This window comes from Malania oleifera, chromosome 11 (genome assembly GCF_029873635.1).
Source record: "Malania oleifera isolate guangnan ecotype guangnan chromosome 11, ASM2987363v1, whole genome shotgun sequence".
In the NCBI taxonomy this organism is placed as follows: Eukaryota; Viridiplantae; Streptophyta; class Magnoliopsida; order Santalales; family Ximeniaceae; genus Malania; species Malania oleifera.
This window is the reverse complement of record NC_080427.1, coordinates 36,265,093-36,288,761: the sequence shown is the minus strand read 5'-3', so window position 1 is coordinate 36,288,761 and position 23,669 is coordinate 36,265,093. Positions and strand designations below refer to the sequence as shown.

The 23,669-nt window shown below is 36.6% G+C and overlaps 1 protein-coding gene across 1 annotated transcript in view; it reads left to right on the top strand.

Moving 5' to 3' along the window:
- The window catches only part of LOC131167326 (ABC transporter A family member 1), a 163,840-nt gene that overhangs the window by 32,199 nt on the left and 107,972 nt on the right, over positions 1–23,669 (top strand). The window contains exons 14-18 of the mRNA XM_058126095.1: positions 726–832; positions 6,649–6,711; positions 9,998–10,084; positions 13,377–13,475; positions 13,555–13,739. Of these exons, the coding sequence (XP_057982078.1) occupies positions 726–832; positions 6,649–6,711; positions 9,998–10,084; positions 13,377–13,475; positions 13,555–13,739 (541 nt within the window). The remainder of the gene's footprint in view (positions 1–725; positions 833–6,648; positions 6,712–9,997; positions 10,085–13,376; positions 13,476–13,554; positions 13,740–23,669) is intronic.

The following is a 23,669-nucleotide window of genomic DNA, read 5'->3' as shown; positions in this document are numbered from 1 at the left end:
TATCTGTAGTATTTATAATTACTTTTCTCTCGGGAATTTCCTAATAAATCTTGGGACTTCCATGATGGAGAACTTAGGGTTGAATCTTGGGAGTGGAAAGGGGTACGGAGTGGGAGATGGGCTGCCTTCCTTTGTGTAGCCCAAGCCCAGTGTAGCCTCCAATGGACCCCAAAATTGGTAATTATAATTACTGAGTATTTTTTAATGTCCCTTAGTTTTTAAGTTTATATTTGTATGCAGTCATGGTTGATCACATGTAATAACATGAGTTTTGCAACTCAACTTACATATTTTTAAAATGATCAGCTTTGAATTTTAATTTCTTATGAAATCTTAATGATCATGAAAAGGAATGGTTTCTTCCGCCATTAAATTAGAGAGTGCTAGAAATTTTATGTATGCGTAATTACTCTTGTATGCTAGGACTATGCTTGAGTTTGATGGTTCTTTCTTTCTTGGTCAAATATCTTAATTTATCTCCTCCTGTCTTATTTATAGTTTTGGCTTGGTCAGTTGCTTGTGTTTTTTAGTTTCACTAGCTAATTGAAGTCTTGAGATAATTTTGCTTTTTTTTTGAGCTGTTTTACTATTTGCTGCTTGGCTTCGAGATTCTCTTTCATTCTTTTGTTTTCTTTCGTTTCATTCCACTTGTTGTCATTTTTATGTTTCATTGTATTTCTGCTCCTGAACTGCTGATTTCCAACTATTAATTCTGATTTCTGAAGGACACAATGGAGCTGGTAAGAGCACAACAATTTCTATGCTTGTTGGTCTTCTTCCTCCTACATCAGGAGATGCTTTGGTGTTTGGAAAGAACATCAAAAAAGATATGGTAATTTGTCTTCTACATATATAAATATTAATTTTTGGGTCAAAATTCTCTATGTTTTATATAATGTCTCATGTATATAATTTTGTGTTATCAAAGGGGAAATTTTCTGTTAAAACAATGAGATGATATATTTTACTTTTTTTCCTGCTTTGGTTGGTTACTAGCTTTCTGTGTATCCGATTGTTTAGTAGGACAGGGTTTTACTTGTCCAAATGAAAACATTTGTTCAAATTATTGCCTGAGCAATAAATTTTTTTGATGAACAAATAAATTTCATTAAGAGAGAAAATAAAATATGAAGAGTGGTTGAAAAATCTTCTAATTAGCTATCCCATTTGGAGGTTTTGGAAGCAGAGGTGGTTCAGCCATGTGGAGGTGTGAACTATTTGTTGTCTTGTGGGTTATTTGGTATTTGTTGGAGAGGAATGCTTGTATTTTCATGGGGCAAAAATGTCTTGCTCTATGTGAATAGCATATAGTTTATGGCATCCTTGTGGGTTTTTTTAGTTGGTCATTTTTTTTTGATCTTCACTGTGATTTGATAGCAGTTTTTCTTTGATGTTTTCTTTGTTTCTTTGTTTTGGTTCTCATCTTTTTATAAGTCGTGTTTCTTATGCTCCTTTTTTGTATATTCTCTATTCAGCAATAAAATTTCTTTTTTTTTTATCCCCTTTAAAAAAAGGAAATCTTCCAAAAAAAAAAGAAGACAAAAGATTATAAATAGAAATACAACAACAACAAGAAGAAGCCTTTAGTCCCACTTGGTGGGGTCGGGCTACATGAATCCTTTTCCGCCAACTCACCTGAATGAGAGCGTTTTTCTCTATTAGATTAAGGGCTATTAAATCCTTCCTCACTACGTCATTCCAAGTTATTTTAGTCCTACCCCTACCCCTTTTCATGCTAGAAACAATTACTAACTCACTCCTCCTCACAGGTGCCCAACTGGGCCTGTGTTTCAAATGCCCCAACCATCTAAGCCGCTCCTCCCTTATCTTGTATTCAATCGGTACTATGCGTACATTATTGCGTATACGTTCGTTTTTTTACTTTATCTTTTAATGTTATACCAATACCACCCATCCATCCACCTTAACATTCCCATTTCTAAAATGTTTACTTTTTGTACAAGTTTTTTAGTTGTCCAACATTCTGAACTATAAACATAGCCGGCATTATAGCTATTTTATAAAACTTTCCTTTTAATTTTAAGGGTATTTAATGATCACACAACATACCTGACACACTCCTCATTTTTACCCAACTGGTTTTAATTCTATGTACTACTTCTTCTTCAATTTCCCATTCCGTTTGCATAATAGATCCAAGATATCTAAATCTATTAGTGCTATTAATCTCTTGATTGTCAAGCCCAGTCTTCACTCCACTACTACTCCTTACATTACTGAAATTATATTTTATATATTTTGTGTTGATTTATGTTACTATTTTTCTTCCATTTTTTAATATTTGTATCTAATACTAGGACTCTATGTTGTGTAGCCAAACTTTTAATATGTATATCTAATTCTAGGACTTTATGTTGTGTAACTAAACTTTCACCTAGGATAACTTTACAATCATTACAAGATAGGCGATCCCGTTCCTAGTTAAGAAGAAATCTATTTGGCTTTTATCATGCCCATTATTGAAAGTTATTTAGTGTTCTTCTTTTTAATAAAGCAAGTGTTCAATATAACCAAATCATAAGAAATGACAAAATCTAAGATTGTATCACTGGCCTCATTTTTATCTCCATATCCATGGCCTCCATGTATCCTTTCATAGCCTATATTATCCTTTCCAATGTGTCGTCCATTCAAATAAGCTCCTATGAATGTCTTTTCAGAAGTTGGTATCCCATGCAAACTACTATCCATGTCTTGCCAAAATTGTTTTTTAAGATTTTTTGCTAAGCCTATTTAGGGAGCATACGCACTAATGATGTTCACTATTTCCAGGCCTAGTGCTATTTTGATTTTAGTGATCCTATCTCTTATTCTTTTAACATCTACTACATTATCTTTTAGGTCTTTGTATACAATAATTCACACCCCGTTTTTATGTTTCTCTTTTCTAGTGTACCAAAGTTTAAATCCTAATTTTTTTAATTTCTCTAGCTTTCTTACCCATTTCGTCTCTTGAAGGCAAATTAAATTAATTTTCCTTCTAAACATTATTTCCACTATTTCCATACTTTTGCCCATAAGAGTCCCTATATTCCAAGTTACTAATCTAATCTTAGTTTCTTGTGCTAACATATTAGCCCTCTCCCTTTTATACCGACTCGGTCTATTCCCTTGACCTTGGTGAATTTGGTAAGAATTTATGATAATAAGATCTAACAAAGTTTTATGCTGGCTGTCATCTACCTAGCACAGCCCTGCTGCTTTATCTGGGCTTGGGACTAGCTGTGCGTACAAAGATAATTTGTGTTACATAGGCGAAGTACACACTTGAGTGCTTTTTTTTTTTTTTGTTTTTGTTTTTATTGTATGCAAACTTAGTTCACATAAGACAAATTTCTAAATCATACCCTACATCTAGTAGAAACCACACAAACAACACAATGCATAAAAAATTTAAAGCATACAATTTTTGGTGTGAATCCATGCTAGACTTAAAAAAAAAAAAGTGCAATAGTACCTTTTGAAAAAAAATTTGTATACTCCAAGATTTGCAAATGGAAACACAAAAATGGATATATTAAGCCTACAAATCATAAACAAGAAATCTCCACTACTAACCAACTATTGAAAAAATAGTAATAATAGTTAATAAGAAAAGAAATAACAAGAGAGGAGAAGATCTCACCGATGGGTGAAAGTAAAAGGTAATGACAATCTATTGAAAATACTACTATAAGTACCCTTTGGCGCCGAAAATTTGATGTTGCTAATGAAAAATCAATCAAATAATATTGAAGCAACGATGAATTGCAAGAATTCGTCAATCTAAATTCAAGATTCACATTTAGGATTGGTGTTGAGTGGTATTTGGTGCCGACATAACCTCTCATTGGACTCGCCCCCTCACACATAACCTTGATCAAAGCTGGATGTTCTTTTTCGATACGATCTTGAGCTTATATGTGCAATCTTGCATATTTTTAGTTGAAATTCTATTGATTCAGATCGAAGTCTAAATTTGGTGTTTCAAGAGAGACTATACCTAAGTGCAAAAAAAGAAAAGACAAAGAAAATTTGAGGATTTGATTTTTTCACTTCAGAGAAAATAAAATTCAAGAAGAGGGAGTGTGTATGTAAATCAAGATTTCTGATTAGACAAGTCGGATGATGAAGAAAAGAAAAAAAGAAGTGAGAAGCTATGCAAGATGACAAAGAAGCTTGTAAAAGAAACTACGTTGAAGAACACCAAAATTATGGAGAGGGAGGGTAGAGAGTGGAGGGCAGCGGGCGGAGTCCAAGATGTCAAATTTCTTTACTACTACGGCGAGCGACAGCCGAACCCAGATGAAAACTCATACAAGAACTTTGATGAAATATCAAGAGAAATTAAGAAATTGGAATTGATGTGGAGGAAGACGGTGGGCTACTCAGCGGAGGAACCAAGAACTCGTCACAGGGGGCGACGACACGGAAGAACTCTTGAGCATTCTTGAAATCGAGAGAGAGAGCGCTAACGTACCAAGTAGCAGGCAAGCAAGGAAGAAAAAAAAAGATTGTTGCTGTTCAAACATATCAGGAAGAAGAATGAAAGAAAATAAAGCTATAAAAATAAAAGAAAATACTGATATGGGGATATTGCCCCCCTAATTGATGACCATATATAACACTGAGGACATGAGGCTTAGGAATGCTCTCCTCCCAGCATCTCCCCCTCTGAGACTGTAAGCATGGCAAGCTTCGCCTCTTCCCTCTTTTTGAACCTCTATTTCTCGAAACCTCTTCCCCTTGATACCCCTAACCCAAAAGTTGAACCTAGTACCAATAAAACCATAGAAATCGAAACATACTTCTCTCCTACCACCAGAAAAAGTTCTTTTGCTCATCAGAAGAGCTTCGAACATTGTCAGACACTTACGTGTCCTCTCGGCAACCCTTCTTTGGACTCGTGTGGGCTCTAAGGTTGATGGGGGGTTTTGTGAGGCCACCGATGGGATTGATGGAGGTCAAAGAGGGCTAAGCTTCAGTGAAATAGGACACAGAGTTGGCCTCAAGATTACTGAAAACGACAGAGGAAGATACTTTTGCTTGAAGAAGAACAAAGGAAGATTCCCAGATGTGTGAATTCCCGAGGAGCCAGAAAATGGATGGAAGGCCTTTCTCATTGCTCTGTTAGAGCTTTCGTCAACCACAAATGAACCCTCTAAACCCAACAATGGCAGCTAGAGATGTTCCGATTGGGGCGCCTTGAACATTAGACCAGAGGAGAAGAGTGAGGAGAGCAGCGTGTTTCAGTGACTTTCGCCCAACATCTCCTTTGCCAATGCAACCAGAGGAGCACTGGTGATGAGGGTGGATATAGGAAAGGTAACTTCACGTGATCACTGGGGCTGGGGAGGATCCTTTCCTACTAAGTACTAATTCCATGCGAGCAGATGGTGGGATTTAGGGAAATATTTTTATTTTTATGGTAGGTCTTTCTGGGAGCTGAAAGGTTTGGACAATGCTGGGCAGCTATTCAATGGCCCAAAACATATAGGCTGAAGAAACCAAAGCCAATATGGGTTATAAAAAAAGCACTGGTCCAACAGTTGCCGTAAAGAGCCCAGCACTAGACACACAGCAACACAGGCCTGCAGAAGAGGTGGGAGGGGGAAGAACAGTATTTTTATGGCTGGAAAGGAATGCTCGTCTATTTACTGCCAAAAGTTGGATTCGTCTCTGCTATGGGATAAGATCAATTATTTAGCATTGCTTTGGTGTGCTGCTGCTGGTTGCTTTAAAAGGAGTGAGGCTCTCTAACATCCAACGGGATTGGCTAGACTTGTAGTTTGATTGTTGTTTTTATCTTTTTGTTTTATCCTTATTGCTTCTTTTTTTTTTGTATTTTTTTTAAAAGAGGATTTCTTATTCTCCTTTCTGTACATGCTTCCTAATCTAATGAATTCATCTTCTTTTGTTATAAAAAAACTTGTATCAAATGGTACTGTGCATGGAATTTTTTTAACTTTGTAACTGAAAAACCATCTCGCTGTCTCATCATCTGGTCACGCCATTTTCTTTTGCATTGCTTCTAGTCAAGAGTTAGGAAGCTAAAGAGTAAGATATATTGTTGGGAGCTGTTCATTACTAAGTGTATTGTATGTCATTGTACTCATTTTCCTGTGGCATGCCTAGGCTTCCCTTTTGGTGGCTATTTATTGGCTTGTGATTTTTGGGGCTGGTCGTGGGAAAAAAAAATGTAGATACTTAAATTCATGAAAAAAAAAATTACTCCTCTTTCACAGAAAGGATTACTTTTATTAGTTCCTCTCCCTTGTCCATAATGCTTACTTCTTTATGTCATACTTTAACTGTGAGGAGGAAACTGAATTTCTTTGGGATTGAGTCGCTGTTAGCAAGGAGGAAATTTGATAGCTTTATGGTTTTAGTGGTAAATGGGAGAGGGCTTGGTGTTTGGGTATGTGGATGAATGGCTTTTAATATTTTGTTAAGAGTTCCCGCTGCTCTTTGACGTAAGGCTATCTTGAGTAGGAATGCATTAAAGGGCCTCATACTCTTGCCATTCAATAACAAATTTATTGTTCTCACGACTTTCTTTCCTTTTTTTTTTCCAGAAAAAAAACTCTGATTTTCTTTTTATGTTCTGTTCATTTAAAATTCCTTATCTGTTTTTTATCTGTTGTGCAGGATGAGATACGCAAGGGATTGGGCGTCTGCCCTCAAAATGATATTCTTTTTCCAGAATTAACTGTAAGTGAGAGCATGGCATGATTTTCATTCTGCAGTTGGTTTGTGGTAATACTGCCACTTGTATAATGCTGATATAAGTTTGTGGGAGTTATAGGGAGAGGCTTAGGTTTTATCAATGTTTCAAAAGGCGCATGGCTTATCATTTTTGGTTTGTAATTTTGGTTATATTTGGTTAGTAAACTAGGGCTTGCAAAATTAACCAGATTTTGTATGTGAAAATGTTAAAGGAATGCTCCGATTTGAGTGAATATCTAAAACTCTTGAACTTAACCTTTCCAAAATAATTAAGACTTTCATCTTAGATGATGAACGCAATTTAGAGTTTGTAATATTATGATTATCTAGTGGCATGCTTTACTTTTTCTTTTTGCTGAGATATTAGCATGTCTTACTGGAATAAATTCTAAATTTTGTGTTTAAAATAACCATGTATATTAAAAATAACATATTATTATTATTTTTTTCAAATTGTATTTGTAATTTTCCTAATTTCCATTATCAATATATATGTGATTTATTTATTTTTTATTATGATAAAACTCTCAAAAGGCTTATGCCTTGCATCATTTGGGTTGAAATTCCTTGCATTAGACCTTTGCTTTTTAAAATGTTGTGTTTTATCATTTAGATATAGCTTATGCTAATTTAGGTGACTGACGACTGTTGCTTTTATTTTTTTTAGCAGAATGAGACACATATAGCACAAACTTTTTCCTGACATGAGAATTTTTCAATATATAGGGCTTGGCATGTGTTGAAAAAAAAGAAAAGCGCATTGATGAGTGTGTGACTGATTTTAGGCAGTTGCAAAAGTGAGTTTTTGTGAGTTAACTTACAAATTGACTACACTGTCCTCTTCCATTTTTTGTTGAAAAAGAATGAAAGAGTTTCTTCTTCTTCTTTTTTTTTTTGGTAGGGATTTTTTTTTTTGGGGGGGGGGGGGGGAGAAGTAGAAGCGTTATCAAAAGGAAAGCCAAAAGCTTTTACCTTTCTATAATGGTGTTGATTTAAAAAAAAAAAAAAAAAAGTATTTTGCATGTAGAAACTGGTTGGTGGCTTGGTGGTGCAGTGGACATGTCAGGACATGTCTGCTTTATTTGGCTCCCTAAATATTTATTTTTTACTTCTAAAAATAGATTTATATACACTTTAGAGAAGATGGGAAGTTATGAGGATGTTTTAGGAATTTGAAATACAGACCAGAAGTAACAGCAAATTGCAGAATCCTCTTTCTGTTTGTAGAAAAGATGCAATAAAAGGATAGGATGAGTGGGAAAAAAGGTTTATATGTATGTGGTGGTGGTGGTGGAGGAGGAGTGTCTTTATTTGCATTTTTTCAATAATTGTTTGACTATATTTGATTCCCTTTAAAATATTTTTTTTCATAATAATTACTTGTGTTCCTTTTATGAAGACAGCTTCATTCTTGGTATTGTGATCCATATTCTGATGCAAAATGACCAAGTCATAAGTTGGAAAAAATTGGTAGTCAATCTTGAAGTGTTGGAAAACAATGTGTTTGCTTGGGTCAGGTAAGGTTTATATCCATTGGTAGCTATGGAGGCTGGTCTGGGGATGTACAAGGTGTTTAGGGGAATTTACAACTTAATAAGCAGCAGCATATAACTATAATTTTAGAAAGGAAGGATAATGGCAGTTTTAGTCTTTTGGGGAAACTATCTGAGATGAAAAGGATCAGGGGAGAAGGTTGGTGACGGAAGTCTGTCAATGGCAAGCAGGAAATGGGGCAATAAGTTTCACAAAGAGTGTGATTTTGGTTCTGTTTGTCTAATCCTAAATTAAATGGGTAAGGAGATGGGCTTGTGGTTGTCTGGTCCTAGAGGAAATGTAGTTTGTATGGATGGCGGTAAAAGGAAGCTGAAGAAAGACGAGTGCATATTAAAAAATTTGCACTGCTCTGTGAATTATGATTGAAACGTTTAAATTGGGGTTTCCTTATTTAATCTTTGGTAGGGTTTTCTCCCTCCTTTTCTTGTTTATTCTTTTGTTGTTTTTGTTGTTGTTGTTGTTTGTTTGTTTGTTTGGGCTTCTTCTCTTTTTTTTTTTTTTTTTTTTGTGTGCGTTAAGGATGATTTGTCCTCACCTAGGTTGTATTATCTTATTCTTCTCTCTTAATAACCCTTTTTAGTATCCAAAAATAAAGAAAAATGCTGGACAGAATGACTGTCTGATGTCAGTTTAGTGCATGCTAGAACAGAGTTGCTGGTGGAGGTGGATGTTGCTAATGATGATTTATGAGATTTGCTGTGTATGGGTTCTGTATTCTGATATATGTATTTATTATGGCCCTCAATGACAAATTTGATAGCACTGTTTCGGGAGTGCTTTCCTGGGTTTTGTACTCCTTGGGCACATGTTTTGTTGATCCTCATAAAATTTTTTCATGAAGCATGAAATAAATATGTTGATCTTTCTTTTGGCCTTCACAATGAACTTGAAAGATTGATGACGCTGTCTGTGTGGACTACAGGGATGTTCTATTTGGGCATATTTGTTTATATGGAGACTCTTGTGAAATGCGTCCATCTTTTAGAGCTGTTTTACCCGCGTTTGAGGGACTGGGAACTTTTTTTATGATGGGGTATCTCATATTCTCATGCATGTGTGGGTGCATGAGGGTGGCATTTCTTTGAAATGTTCATCCTTCATAGGTTTCTCGCCCTTCTAGATATTTCTGGTTTGTCATTTTTAAATGACATTATTGTTTTACACGAAGAAGGCAAAATCATGTGCATGTTGAGGAATAGGCAATAAAAGGGAGGGACCTTAGTTCTAAGATATCCACTGAAACCATCATTCAGTCCTTGTGTTCTTTCATCAACGCATCCATAATTTTCTTTTTTCTTTTTTGGTAGCAGTATTTATGATTTCATGCAGTGACAAAGAAGCTATATTTATTGTAAGCAAGTCTAATTCAATGGAAGAGGCTTATATCATGGCTTATGGAAGCATGGCTATAGTGTTTTTATATGGTCAGCGTTTATTTTCAATTAACCTCGATCTTTGTTCTGAACACTACATATATGTTCTCAAAGAATCGAATAATCTGTGATTGATGTTCTGATTCTTTATTTTTAGGCTGCTGCCTTAATACCATTGACTGACTGATATCTGGCTGTAGATTATATTAATTTATAACATATTCTTTTTTCTTGTTTTTAAGTTTTCTAAATCCTAGCAGTAGATGGGTAAATGTGTTGTCTTATTGTATTGTACTGATTTATGACAGTGCTGAGTTTGGTTTGGTCAAAATTACTTTATCCAGGTGAAGGAGCATTTGGAGATGTATGCGATTTTGAAGGGGGTAAAGGAAGAGTTTTTGGAGAGTGCTGTGACTGAAATGGTCGATGAAGTGAGTTCCTCTCCTTGTGAGCCTTGTATGCTATGCTTATTGAATCGTGTTGACCACCAGAGGTTTCTGTGGTTGAAAACTGAGATAAGTTTTTGGATTCATCTTTAACCACAGATGTTTTTTTATGCTTTGAATGCCAGCTTTGCCCATTATGAACTGTGTTTTTTTCAACCATTTTCTATTCATGAATGCTAATATCATGGTTTACGAAGCTCTTGTGAGAACTTTGTTTGTACTCTAGGCTACATTTATTTTGATGGCAAAGGTTTATGGGACTGGACTGAAGTGTACTGGACTGGATTGGCTATGATGGTTATCCTGCCCCATGTTTTTGGATTGTCGTCTATAAAGGAACTGTATATGTCTATAAAGGAACTGTATACCAAAAAACTGAGGAAAAACAAGGGGCAGTAGTATCTTTTTTTATAGCTTAGGCACTACTAGCCCATGGGGAAGGACCTGCCAGTCTTGTACCATGAAATGGGCTAAGGGCCTCCCTCTTGGGCCAAGCCCTTGGCCAGTGCCATTGCACACCTTGTTCACCAAAATAGGCTGAGGGTGCTTTGCCCTTGTTTGGAACGTCTTTAAAAATAAGTACTTATTATGTGAAGTGCTTAAATTAAGTACTTGTGTCAATATGTAGTGTTTGGTTTACACTTACATAACTATGGTAATTGTGCGAAATTTTAGGGGAGAACTGTTAGGTTCAATGATAGAAGTTTTTGGCTGCTGTGTGTGGGCGTGCTGGATTGTTTTTTGGGTAAGCTACTTCATTCAAAAATTTCCAAAAGATGCAAAAGATGTTTAATGAATCTTAAGTGCTCTTGAAGCATGGCATGGTGAAAACTTTTTGCATATGAATTTTGTAATACTAAAATAGCATTTGTAACAATTTTCTCACTTCTTATTCCTCGAGATGGAATACAGGGCAATCATTTATTGAATATGCTTAACTTGAATGTGCAGCAAGGTCTTAAATTTCGATCTCGACTCAAATTTCGAAGCTCCAAAAGTATGGAAATTTCGACGGAAATTTTTGATTTTGATTTGAAAAAATAATTGAAATCAGTAGTAAAACTTGAATTTTTATTTTTATTTTTATGAAACTTTAGAAATGGTTAATAAACTTAATAATATAAGTTTTAGGACTGATATATTACAAATTAAATGCATCTATGTTGTGTCTAAGGTGGAAAAGTTATTTGCAATTAGTTTCCCTACAGCACCTGCTGCTCTAGTTAATTTCCCATCCGTTCCAAGCGTGATTTCTATGTTATGTATGGCTGTGCCTAAGGGCATATCAATTGAAGTAGCTTCTTCTTTTTGATCAATCAAACCCCTTGCCAAACCGTACAAACTTCTTCCAAAGCATACGGCTTTTTGGATGCATCGACTCGGGAAAAATAAAGTTTAGGCTTATTGTTAATCCATGATCAATATAATTTGTGTATCAAATATATTTGTTAGATAATTTGCATTAAACATATTTAGTTAATGCAAATGAAATTCCTAAATCATTTAACTATTATTTATTACACAAATAATGATAATTTAGACATGAATGGTTATATAAAAAATGTCAGTGTTTATTTTTTTATATAATTTCAAAAGCCCTTGTAATAATCTTTTTGTTTCAATAAAAAAATAAATAAATTAAGAAATAAATTTCACTTCGCTCCAAAATCTCTCATTTGAATTTCGAGGAAATTTCATTCTATAATTAAAATTTTGACAAGTTTTTCTAAAATTTCGAGATTTCGATAAATTTCGGATGATTCTTTGAAATTTTGATGGAAAATATGTAAAACGGAAATCTAATGCGGTTTCTGTTTCGAGGGTGACGGAAATTAGAAATTTCGATGAAAATTTCGACAATTTCGTGGAAATTTAAGACCATTGGTTAGAAGCATGTTGGAGGAGATTTGATGTGAACTGGGTGATCAACTTGCTTACATGCAGGTGCTATAACTTGCTAACCTTTTGAGATAAATGGACAGATATGCAGTTGTTGAGGCCTGAAATATACATTGTTGGCCCACAGCCTAGCAGCTTAAGTTTTCTGGTAAAGTGATATTCTAACATGGTATCAAAGCCAGGTTGCCAGGAGGTCCTGGGTTCTAGGCTTGTTGCCCACTTTTATTGTTCGTTTGTTAAGAATTATTTTAGTTCCTACTGTTGTTTATCATTTAAGCACGCTGTTGGGCTGCACGCAAGGGGGAGTGTTAATGCCTGATATGCATTGTTGGCCCACAACCTAACAGTTTGAGCTTTAAGGTAAAGTGGTATTCTAACAGTAGTAACAAGGAGTTCACTGTTTAGAGGATAAGAGAGAGGAGCATTTCAGATTGTTTGGGTACTTACAACATTGAGAAGATAGTGCTCCAGTGAGAGAGTGATTCGATTTAGGTTTGCGGTATTGGGAGGGGATCTAGTAAACTTAGAAAACCTGTATTGAAGTACTAAAGAAGGATTTAATAGACCTCTAACTTTGGGATGTTGTTGTCATGAATTAAGTAGTCGTGGAAAAGGTCATGTATCATGGTGGTACTACAACTTGGTTGTTGTTAGAATTTCTCCTTTCAAGTTGCAATGTGTGAATCATGATGACAAGGAGAACCTACAAACAAATTTCATCATCGGTCATTCAATCTCCTCTCTTTCCCGCTGGTAATACTAGACTGTTCTTGGAGGAGCCATATTTGTTCATTTATACTTTTTCTAAGAAATGCATGAGACTGAATTAAACATTTATATTGTTAAAAATTCATATTTAACTGAATTTAATGTGTCCAAGCATGTTTTTGGGTCTATCTAATTGCGTTTCATATTTTTTAATGCTTATTTTTTTTTTAATACTGAACTGTACAATTTTCATGTCTGTACTTTCAATTTTGTGATGTTCATTCACCTTTGACTTTATCTTATTTTTCAGTCATATTTTTCTTTGATCTGTTATCTGAGCAGTTCTTGGCTTAAATGTTGGGAAGAATAGTTCTTTCGTAGCCTAATGCTGCCCCAAAACCGAGGATGCTATAATCAAGATATCTTGCAATCTCTTTGTTTTTCTGAACTGTTACCAGCTTTTGATGTAGTATAGGTTCTTATATAGTCAATTAAAATTTCTTTCATAGTTATTTCATTTTTAGAGGTTTAGATAAGGTAATTGTTGTAAAACATGTTATGTTTTTCTGTTCTGCATGGTCTTTGGAAGATTTATTCCTTTTCTTTCATGTGCTTATTTATTTGACTAGGACAGCCTGAGCAATATTTTAATTGACAATATTATGGACAGGTTGGTTTGGCAGATAAAGTCAATATTTTTGTAGGGGCTCTTTCTGGAGGCATGAAGAGGAAATTATCTCTTGGAATTGCATTGATAGGAAATAGTAAGGTGCATCACTGGTTTTATGACATATGGGTTTTATTTCTCTCTGTTGGTAGATAGTATTGTTACTTATTTCCCTTTACAGGTTATAGTTCTTGATGAGCCTACTAGTGGAATGGATCCGTATTCAATGCGCTTGACATGGCAATTAATCAAAAAAATTAAGAAGGGCAGGATAATATTGCTAACAACACACTCCATGGATGAAGCTGACTTTTTAGGAGATCGGATAGCCATCATGGCTAATGGTTCTTTGAGATGTTGTGGAAGGTTTTTTTTCTTATACCCATATTTTCAATGGCAAAATCATTGCGTAAATGTCTTTTTACTGCTAAATCTTATGCATATGAAGGACAGAGTGTGTCATTTACTTAGAATACACGTGTACTGCTGATATCTGTGCTATGCCATGCCCTCGATTCATTTCATTTAACATTGCTCCCCTGTGAAACTTCCATTTTTAGGATATGATTGTGTGGGATGGTATATTTGTTAGTGTCAAAATTACAAAATTCAGCAATTTTGTGTGCCTATAGCATCTGTTATATTTCAGTTCTCAACTGTCTCACTTCTGTGTTTGATATTGTATTTGTAATGAGTAAGTGATCAACCTTTAAGGGTGTTTTTTAAAAAAATTTCTTGGTCTATTTAATATAGATATATGTACAATAGACGGAATGCACAAGTTTCCTGTTCTCTCATATCTCACAATCATCTCTTTGTCCCTCCCTGACACACTCTCATCCTATTGGAAACTGGCCACGTGGTCTCCGATCATCATTTTATTAATCAGGGTTTGTTCTTCTTTGTCTTCTTCTCTCTCTTCTGTATGTACCAGAAACCATCATCAGGAGATTTTAAGATGTCCTGCAGGATCTGATGTTGTCAGCAAGCCATAGTGCTGGCATAAGCACTGGGCCATCAAACAGGGTTTTGGTCTGGGAGACCTGCCTCTTCCGAATGTGGGTGTGAAATTGGTTCAGGACTACATGGTTTGAAGCCCTAGGATAGGCCATAAACCTTATTTTTGAGGATGCTGCAGAAGTGATTCGATTGTATGTTATGGAGATTTAAGATATGTTTGACTTCTGTTGTGTTGTTGTTTGGAGTTCTAGGGTTGAGTATATTTAAAAGTTCCAAATCGCTACATCTCCTTTTTGGTTGTTGATTGTATACATCTATTGCTTTCCTAAACCCTAAACCCTGAAACCCTAAATCCTAAACCTCCTAAATCCTAAATTCTAAGCCCTATATTCCTAAAAACCCTAAACTCTAAATGATTGTGAAAGAGGATGCTCTTTGCTGCTAATCAGCATTCTCTCTTTTGCTATTTTGGTATCTTCTTGGTTCCAAATCTTTCTTGGTGCTTGGCTTCTATGTTGAACTCCTTGGTTTAGTGGTTTTGTTTTCCCCTGTAATTTTGGACATAGGCCAATTGGAGTTTTGGTGTTTGCTGACTGTTTTCATGAAACAGGGATTGAGGGTTCTGGCAGCTGTTAGATTTGGTTACTGGCTCGCTGAAGTCTGCAATGCTTCCATGAGTTGGAGTTGTATTAATAGTCACTTGAATCTGTGAGGATTCTCAATTCTAAATAAATAAGAAGTAAGTTGATAAAATCACTATGCTGACATGCATCATTGAATTTTTATGAACATGTTCCAGTGCATTCCTCTCATGTTTCTGGATGACTAAACTACGTGATGACTTTAATGTGGCTGGATATTTTCTGTGATATGAGTTTGAGAGATTTGGATTTGTGACTACATGGTGGTTGAGGCCTGAGGGGATTGGAGTCATGGTGGTAATAGTTGCGGTGGTGGAGGAGGTTACGCAACTGTTTTGAGGTGGGAGTTCACACCAGAGATGGTGGTGGACATGGTAGTGTTGTTGAGTTAGCCATGGGATTGTCTCTGTAGTATGGCCAAATTGTTCACTCATAATAGAGGTGCAAATTCATGGTATCTCTTCAGCTCTTAATCTTGGACCCAATGACAACCAAATGATTTTTTCCAGAGATGAATAATCTTGATTATCAGGTTTCATATTCATCTACTGGTCTCATGGCGGTTCAGGTATAGTGGTCCTGCATGTTTGTTATGCTATTTAAAACCATGGATTCGAACTTGGGGAAGATATCTTGCTTATTGTCCATTCTTCTTGTTCCAGACTTTCTGTTTAATTTTTTTTTTTTACTGAAGAAAGAGCATATGATATATTGGAAAAGGGAAAATTTTAACGTGTCAGCAGGCAGGAATGATAACGCAGCAATTCCACAATTTACCATTTAATCCCTCACTCCAATCCCTTCTTGGACCTTTAATCTTTTGTTTTTTAGTAAGTTATTTCTGTCCTATAGTTGTGCTGTTACATTTTGTCCCTCTTGTGTTGTTCAGGATCTAAAAATGAAGAAGTTGATTAATGGAGGGCTTGAGTCTATAGGCCTATACTACTTGGATGCTGGTGTTCTAGTACTGCTTCTCAAGTCTCTATCACATCCACTACTTTCCGGTGGCATTGTCACTTTGGTCATCCATTGTTGGAACAATTAAAGTTCCTTGTTCCATCATTGAAGTCAATTTCTGTTATAAAATTTCTTAGCTTCCTAGGGTGGTTTATAGAGTTAATGATCCATTTCATTTGTTTTTTTCTTAAGTATGGGTCCAGTACGTGTCACATCTCCTGGTGGATTTAGATATTTTGTACTCTTATTGGTCAATTTTTTTTCAAGAATGATATGGTTGTTTCTAGTGAGAGATTGTTTTGAGTTGTTTACTATTTTAAAATCTTTAAATGCTGAAATCAGACTCAAACTGGTGCCGAAGTTTGTGCTTCGTGATCTATAATGTCTTAAAATAGTCTTGAGCTATTCTCGTACTCAAAAAGAGTATGCTTTTTTCATTGTATTTCACATCATCAATTTTTTAAGGATGTTACCTTCTTTGAATTCTCCCTATATTTGCTTTTGAGGTGCCTCTCTTGTCTTCATCCATTCCGCTTTATAGAATTCCTCCTCTTGATTGTGCAAGGGCACCTTTATGCCTCCAATCGCATGGGTGTACGAATGCAGTGGAGTATACAGTATACTCCAGTCCATACTCCATGCCTTCATTTCTAATTAGCAATTGACCTCTCTAATGGTCCACTGATCATGTGTTTTGGTGATCCCATGACAAGTAGTACCATCCCTCTTCCTAAATCTCCATCTATTAAGTTTGATGTCCATATTGCTACTTGGAAGGGAACTAGATGCTATACCTCACATCCTATCTAAAAGCTTACTTGTGATTCCTTTTTATGTCTATCATATTGTTACATGATTGCTTTCTTTCTTCTTTGGCTCTTCCAAAGTCTTTGTAGGAAGCTAACATGGGTCGCTATTAGTCTTGTATCTAGTGCATATGAGATTATTACTAAAGTCTTAGCTAATAGGTTGAGTGTGGTGCTTGTTGATACCATTTCTATCACTGAAAGTGTGTTTGTGGGGGTAAGACAGATAGTGGATACTATTTTAGTTGCCAAGGAGGTGGTGGAGGATATTTGTAGGAATAAGAAGAGGAGTTTCGTCTTTAAACTAGATTTTGAGAAAGCCTACAAGAGAGTGAGTTGGAGTTTCTTGGATAGAGATTTGTGAGAAAGGTTTTTGGTGTGCTTCAACGTCGTTGGATTAGGGGTTGTTTATCTAATGTGTGGTTTTTGGTTATTGTGAATTGTGATCCTAAATCTTGGTTTAGTGCTTCGAGGGGCATTTGCCAAGGAGACCTTATATCCCCTTTTTTATTTTTCCTTGTAGCAGATGTTTGAATAGGATGGTGGATAGAGCATTGGAAAGGGATTTGGTTAGAGGTTTAGATGTGGGGAGAGAGGGTGTGGTGGTTTGTTATCTCCTGTTTGCTGATGGCACCATGTTCTTTTTAGATGATCACAGTCTTTGTTTCAAGAGTATCTTGGGTATTTTTCCTATTTTTGAAAGGGTGTCTGAACTTAAAATTAATTTGGGGAAGAGTGGTTTAGTGGTTTGAATGTGCTAGACAAGCATGTTAGGGATTGGGCTATCAAAGAGGGGTTGTGGTATTCTGGATTGGCCTTTGACATACATAGGTGTCCCTTTGAGGGGTGACCTTAGAACTGCTGATTTTTGGAACCCAGTAGTGGAAAAATGACGAAGAGATTAGATGGTTGGACGGGAGCCCTCTTCTCTCTTGGGGTAGAATTACTTCGATCCAAACTTTTCTTGCTAGCATCCTTTTATACTTTCTGTGCATTTTTAAGATTCCGGTGGGAATTGCTAGTAAGCTTGAGAGGATTATGGGAGATTTTTTTGTGGTTTGGCGGGAGGATTCATAGGGACCATCTAGTCAGCTGGGTTGAGGTTTGTAGAGCTAAAAAGGAAGGGGGGTTGGGTCTCGGTAGCTGGTGTCTAAAAACTTTGCCCTTCTAGTTAAATGGCTATGGCGGTTCCCTTTAGAAGAATCACACCTTGGGCATAAGTAATAAGAAGTAAGTTTGGGATGGACGAGAATGGGTGGGATTTGAATGCTAATTTAAGATGTTCTTTGAGGAATTCGTGGAGGTTCATTTCTTAGATCTATCATTTTTTCACCCTTCACACTGAACTTGTGGTAGGGAGGAGTTCTAATATCCATTTTTGGACAGACCCTTAGCTGGGAAACGCTCCATTTTTCACTTCTTTCCTCTTTCATTTAAGCTTTGAGCAAACTAAAGCCATTTTTGGACAGACCCTTGGCTGGGAAACGCTCCATTTTCCACTTCTTTCCTCCTCTTCATTTAAGCTTTGAGCAAAATAAAGCCATTTCTTTCTTTGTTGGTGACTTGAGCAGCCCTTAGGTTTCCGGTAATCTCCACTTTAGGAGACACCTCAAGGATAGGGAGATTGTGGAATTGTCATCTTTGTTATTTTTATTGAATGGGAGTAACCTTTCGGGGGGATGTTCGCTCTTGGTCTTTGGACTGGTTAGGAGTGTACTCCTGCAAATATTTTTTTGTATTTTGTTTTTTGATTGTTCAACTTTTCTTTCCCGCTCTATTCTACTATTTTGGAAGGCTAGGGTTCCCCTTAAAATAAAGGCTTCCACTTGGTTGGTTATGCTTAATAAGATAAATAATAATAACTTGTTGCAAATTAGGAGACCTTTAAAGGCTCTCTCTCCTGATGTATGTGTGCTCTGTTACAAGAACTCTGAGACAGTTTCTCATCATCTTTTGCAACGTGGATTTGCTTGGAGGATATGGAATATGCTTTTTGGCATTGTGGGAGAGAACTGGGTTTGTCCTCCTTCAGTGGAAGACTTCTTAGATATATCCTCTGTAGGATTTGGTAGACGGAAGGGTGGGGCATCTTTATGGAAGTGTGGTTTTTTTGCAGTATTATGGGGATTATGGATGTCACGTAATACTCAGATATTTTCTAGGAAAAAGTTAAACCAGATGCGGGTTTGGGAATAGGTACTTGGCCTCACTGTGGTGTAATGGTTATGGATTTTTAGAGAGGCTAGATTCTAGGAGTTTCAAAGAGATTGGAGGAACATGCTGACTTGTTAATCTCTTTTCTCTTTGGTTTTTTCATTTGTCTAGTTTTGGGGTGTCCCGGTTGTCTTGGTACATATCTCATTCTCCCTCTTGTAAATTCTTTATCTATTAATGAAATCTTCTTTTTTTTTTTTTTATAAAAAAGAATGTGGGAAAACGTGTTTAATGACTTGTATTCTATATGTGTATAGTTAGCTATTTTAGGAAATTTTGTAACAGCCTGTATTCCTAGAATTAGGTTGATTTGGGTAGTTTCCTATTCTGTTAGAATATCCCATAAATCATGGGATCTGATATAACTTAGTTAATTTTCCTTTTCTGCTGCTAGGGTTGATGTATATGGCTAACGTTTTGTGTGTTATTCGAAGTATGAAGAACCCGGTTTCTTTGTACCCTGTTTTACCCTGTTTTTTAGTTGAAAAACATAGTATTTTTGCACCTTTTCTGTTTGGCCTTCATTGCTGAAATTTCTTAGAGCAGTTTCCGTTCTTATTTCTACCCTTGCCAGCCTTCATTGCTGGTGGTTTCCGTTTCGAGTGATCGGCCTTAATCGCCAAGAGATCATTGTTCGTGAAGAATGTCGGAGGTTGCAGAGACGATCGCTACAGCACAATTGGAGGAGATTGTTTGATCCCAACAACCGGGGGAATTGCAAAGTATCCAGGCAGCATATAGAATGAATGGAAAAAACTACCTCAAATGGTCTCAACTTGCCCAGGCTGTGCTGAAGGGAAAAGGAAAGATCAGCCATCTCATGGGTACGGGGCTGAAACCGGGAGATCCTCGTTTTGAAGCATGGGATGAAGAAGATTTCATGATTATGGTGTGGCTGTGGAATTCTATGATTCCTGAGATTAGTGACACATGTATGTTCTTGGCTATTGCCAAGGATATTTGGGATGCGATTCAACAGACATACTCAAAAGCTAGAGATGCGGCTCAAGTATATGAGGTGAAGGTGAAGACGATTGCAGCAAAACAAGGGAGTAAATCTGTTACTGAATATGCCAACCAATTTAAATCTTTGTGGCAAGAACTTGATCATTATAGAGTGATAAAACCCAAGTGTCCTGAAGATGCCGCTGTTCTAAAGGATTTCATCGAGCAAGATAGAGTCTATGATTTTCTTATTGGACTTAATCCAGAATTTGATCAAGTGAGGATTCAAATTCTCGGCAAGCAGGAAGTTCTGTGTTTTAATGAGGTGGTGGCACTGATTCGACGCGACGAAAGGAACTAGAGAGTGCATAAAACAACCTTTATATCCTCTCTCACATTTCTTGTCCTTCAAAAAATTTTCACCACCCCATAGATCCTTCCTTGTTAGCTTAAACACCATTGTCATCCCTACCACCTGATCCGAGGCTTTATCCATTGAGAAATGGAAACAAGCCACGAATATGGAGATGCAGGCGTTGAAAAAAAAAAAAAAAAACAAAACTTGGGAGTTGGTGAAATTGCCGGCGGGAAAGAAACTCGTGGGGTGTAAATGGGTTTACACTGTGAAGTATAGAGCAGATGGGTCAATAGAGAGATAGAAGGCAAGGTTAGTGGCCAAGGGGTATACTCAAACCTATGGAATTGACTGCCTAGAGACTTTTGCTCCAGTTGTGAAAACGAACACTTTTAGAATCTTGTTGTCTCTAGCAGCTAATTATGGTTGGGACTTGCAGCAGTTTGATGTCAAGAATGCATTTTTGCATGGAGAGATAGAGGAAGAAATTTATATGCAAGTCCCGCCAGGTTATGGGAATAATTTGGCTGCTCATACTGTGTGCAAGCTGAAGAAAGCGTTGTACGGTCTTAAACATTTGCCACAGGCATGGTTTGGAAGGTTTGCAAGAGATATGATGGCCATGGGATATAGACAGAGCCAAGGGGATCATACATTGTTCATTAAACACTCACCTTCAGGGGGAGTCACAGCCCTCTTGGTATATGTTGATGATATAATAGTGACAGGGCATCACACTCACCACAGGACATCCGACTATCCATCTTTTTGTGTGTGTGTGTGTGTGCATGTGCATGCGTGCATTTTCCCTTAGAGGAATCTTCCCTTTGGCAAAAAGTTGAGTAAATTTGACTTGCATGATATGCGTGGGTTGCCAATTTGGGTTTGAGATGTTCTTGTGATAGTCCTTGGAAGGGTATTTACATTTCACATTTATATCCTTGTTTTATTTTTTATACAAATTTTATGTGGGAAATGGATATTGTGTTCAGTTTTGGGAAGACAATTGGGTGGGAGTTCTTTGCTGTGTTTATCTTTTTCCCATTTGTTTAGATTGTCATCTTTGCACAATGAACTAAGTTCTTTTTTTCTTTATTTCTAATGGGCTGGTTTCTATTGGAATTTCCATTTTCATAGGGCTCTAATGATAGGGAGGTTTTGGAGCTTGCCTCATTTAGTTTTTTTTTCTTGATAGGAAAAAACGAATTATGTTAACAGATTAAGAATGTACAACCAGGAGAATAGGACATCTCCTTTGCAAAGTCTGGAAAAAACCAGACAAAAAAAAAAAAAAAAAAAACAGAGGAAAAACCGATAAGGAAAAAAAGAAGAAAAGAGTAAAAACCAGTGCACTATAGCAATCCAACAAATAACGCCAATCGTGTTGAATATCACCCCCTTAAAATTCCCATGATCCACTCAGTAAAGGGAGGCCAAATAATGAATCTTCTTCCAATCTAGCAAATATAACAATTTCTTTCCTGGAAAAATATGAGCGTTGCACTCCATCCAAGACCCCCTAAATACTGCAAAAGCACATTTTCCGAGCGCTGTTCTTACGTTTTTCATGCCAAAACCGAAAAGCAACTGCCAAAAAGTCCTCCATTGCATCTAGACATCTCCAACATTCCCCAAGAAAGCGAAATAACTTATTCCATGCCCTCCAGACAAAAGCACAATGGGTAAAAAATGTGATGCAGATTCTGAACATTTGAAACAAAGTACACAAACATCTGGAGAGAGAGTCTTCAAAGATCTCTTGATCTGCATTAAGTTATTGGTATTAATTCTACCAAGTGCAACCAACCAGATAAAAGCCTTAATTTTAGAGGAGACTTGGCCTTTCAGATGGATTTATAGAGAGGAAAAGAAGAATTAGAGGTGGTCAGAAATTCCCAAAAAGATTTGCATGAGTAAACACCCGAAGGATCTAAATACCAAGAACGACTATCCTCCTCCAAAGAAACTCAAAAGTTATTCAACAAACTAGCAAAGAAGATAGCTCTACCGTATCCCTATCATCCAAAGACCTTCAAAAGTGAAAATCCCAAGAAGGTAAAGGACCACTTGGATCAACAACAAAAGAAGAAATGAGCTATCCTTTTTTGTTTGTTCTAGTAGATGATATGTTGAGTAGAATGGTGGGATAGTGCTGTGGATTGGGGGCTGGTAAAAGGTTTGAAAGTGGGGAGAGAGGGTGTGTTGGTTTCTCATCTTCAATTTGCGCATGATGCTTTCTTCGTTCTAGAGGATCACATGCCTTCTTTTATATGTATTTTGGGTATCTTCCATGTTTTTGAGATGGTTTTGGGGTTGAAAATAAATTTGGGGAAGAGTGATCTAGCCAATATTGATATGCCTCTTGAGCATGTTAGGGATCAAGCTTTAGAGGTGGGGTGTGGTCTTTTAGAGTGGTCCTTGACTTATTTAGGGGTTCCTTTAGGGGCCAATCCTAGATCCATGGATATTTGGAATCTGGTGGTGGAAAGAGTGGTTGAGAGGTTGGATGGGGGCACTTTTTTTCCTTCGGGGAAGAATTACTTTATTCAGGTTTGTTTATCTAGAATTATCATATATTATTTGTTAATTTTTAAAATTCTAGTGGGGATTGCGAATAAGATTGAGAAAATAATAAGTGATTTTTATGGTTAGGAGTTGGGGGTTTTTGGGATCATTTAGTTAGGTGGGAGGAGTTGTACAGATCTAAAAGGGAGGTTGGGTTGGGTCTTGGAAATTTGGTGTCTAAGAACACCACTCTCTTAGCTAAATGGTTTTGGCGTTTTCCCTTAGATGATCATTGCAAGCATGAGTTAGATGTGAATGGGTGGGATACAATTTTTAGTTTGCAATGTTCTTCAGAGAGCGCTTGAAAATCTATTTCTCAGATTTATCCCTTATTAATTCCTCACATTAACTTTGTTTTGGGGAGGGTTTCTCAGATTTACTTCTGGAAAGATCTTAGTTGGGGAATGATGTTCTATCCACATCTTTTCCTCACCTCTTCCGATTGAGATCAGGGCAAGATAGTATGATCTTATTATTTTTTTTTTTGTGGTCAATTCGGGGAGCCGGAGTCCTTTGGTTTCATGGAACTTTGATTTCAGAAGATCTCTAAATGATAGAGAGATGATGGAAATTTCCTCCTTCTTGTCATTATTGAATAATAGTTGTCTCTCTTGAGATAGGGATACTTGGTCTTTGACTTTGGATCTTTTGGGGGTTTATTCTTGTACATATTTGTACGAGTTTTTGACCCATTCCAACTCTAGTTTTCCTCTATTTTCACTTATTTGGAAGGCTAAGGCTCCCTTAAAGATTTAAGGCTTTCATTTGGCTGATTGTGCTCAATAGAATCAATACTAATATAATTTGTTGCAAATTAGGAGTCCTTTGAATGCCTTATCTCCAAATGTTTATG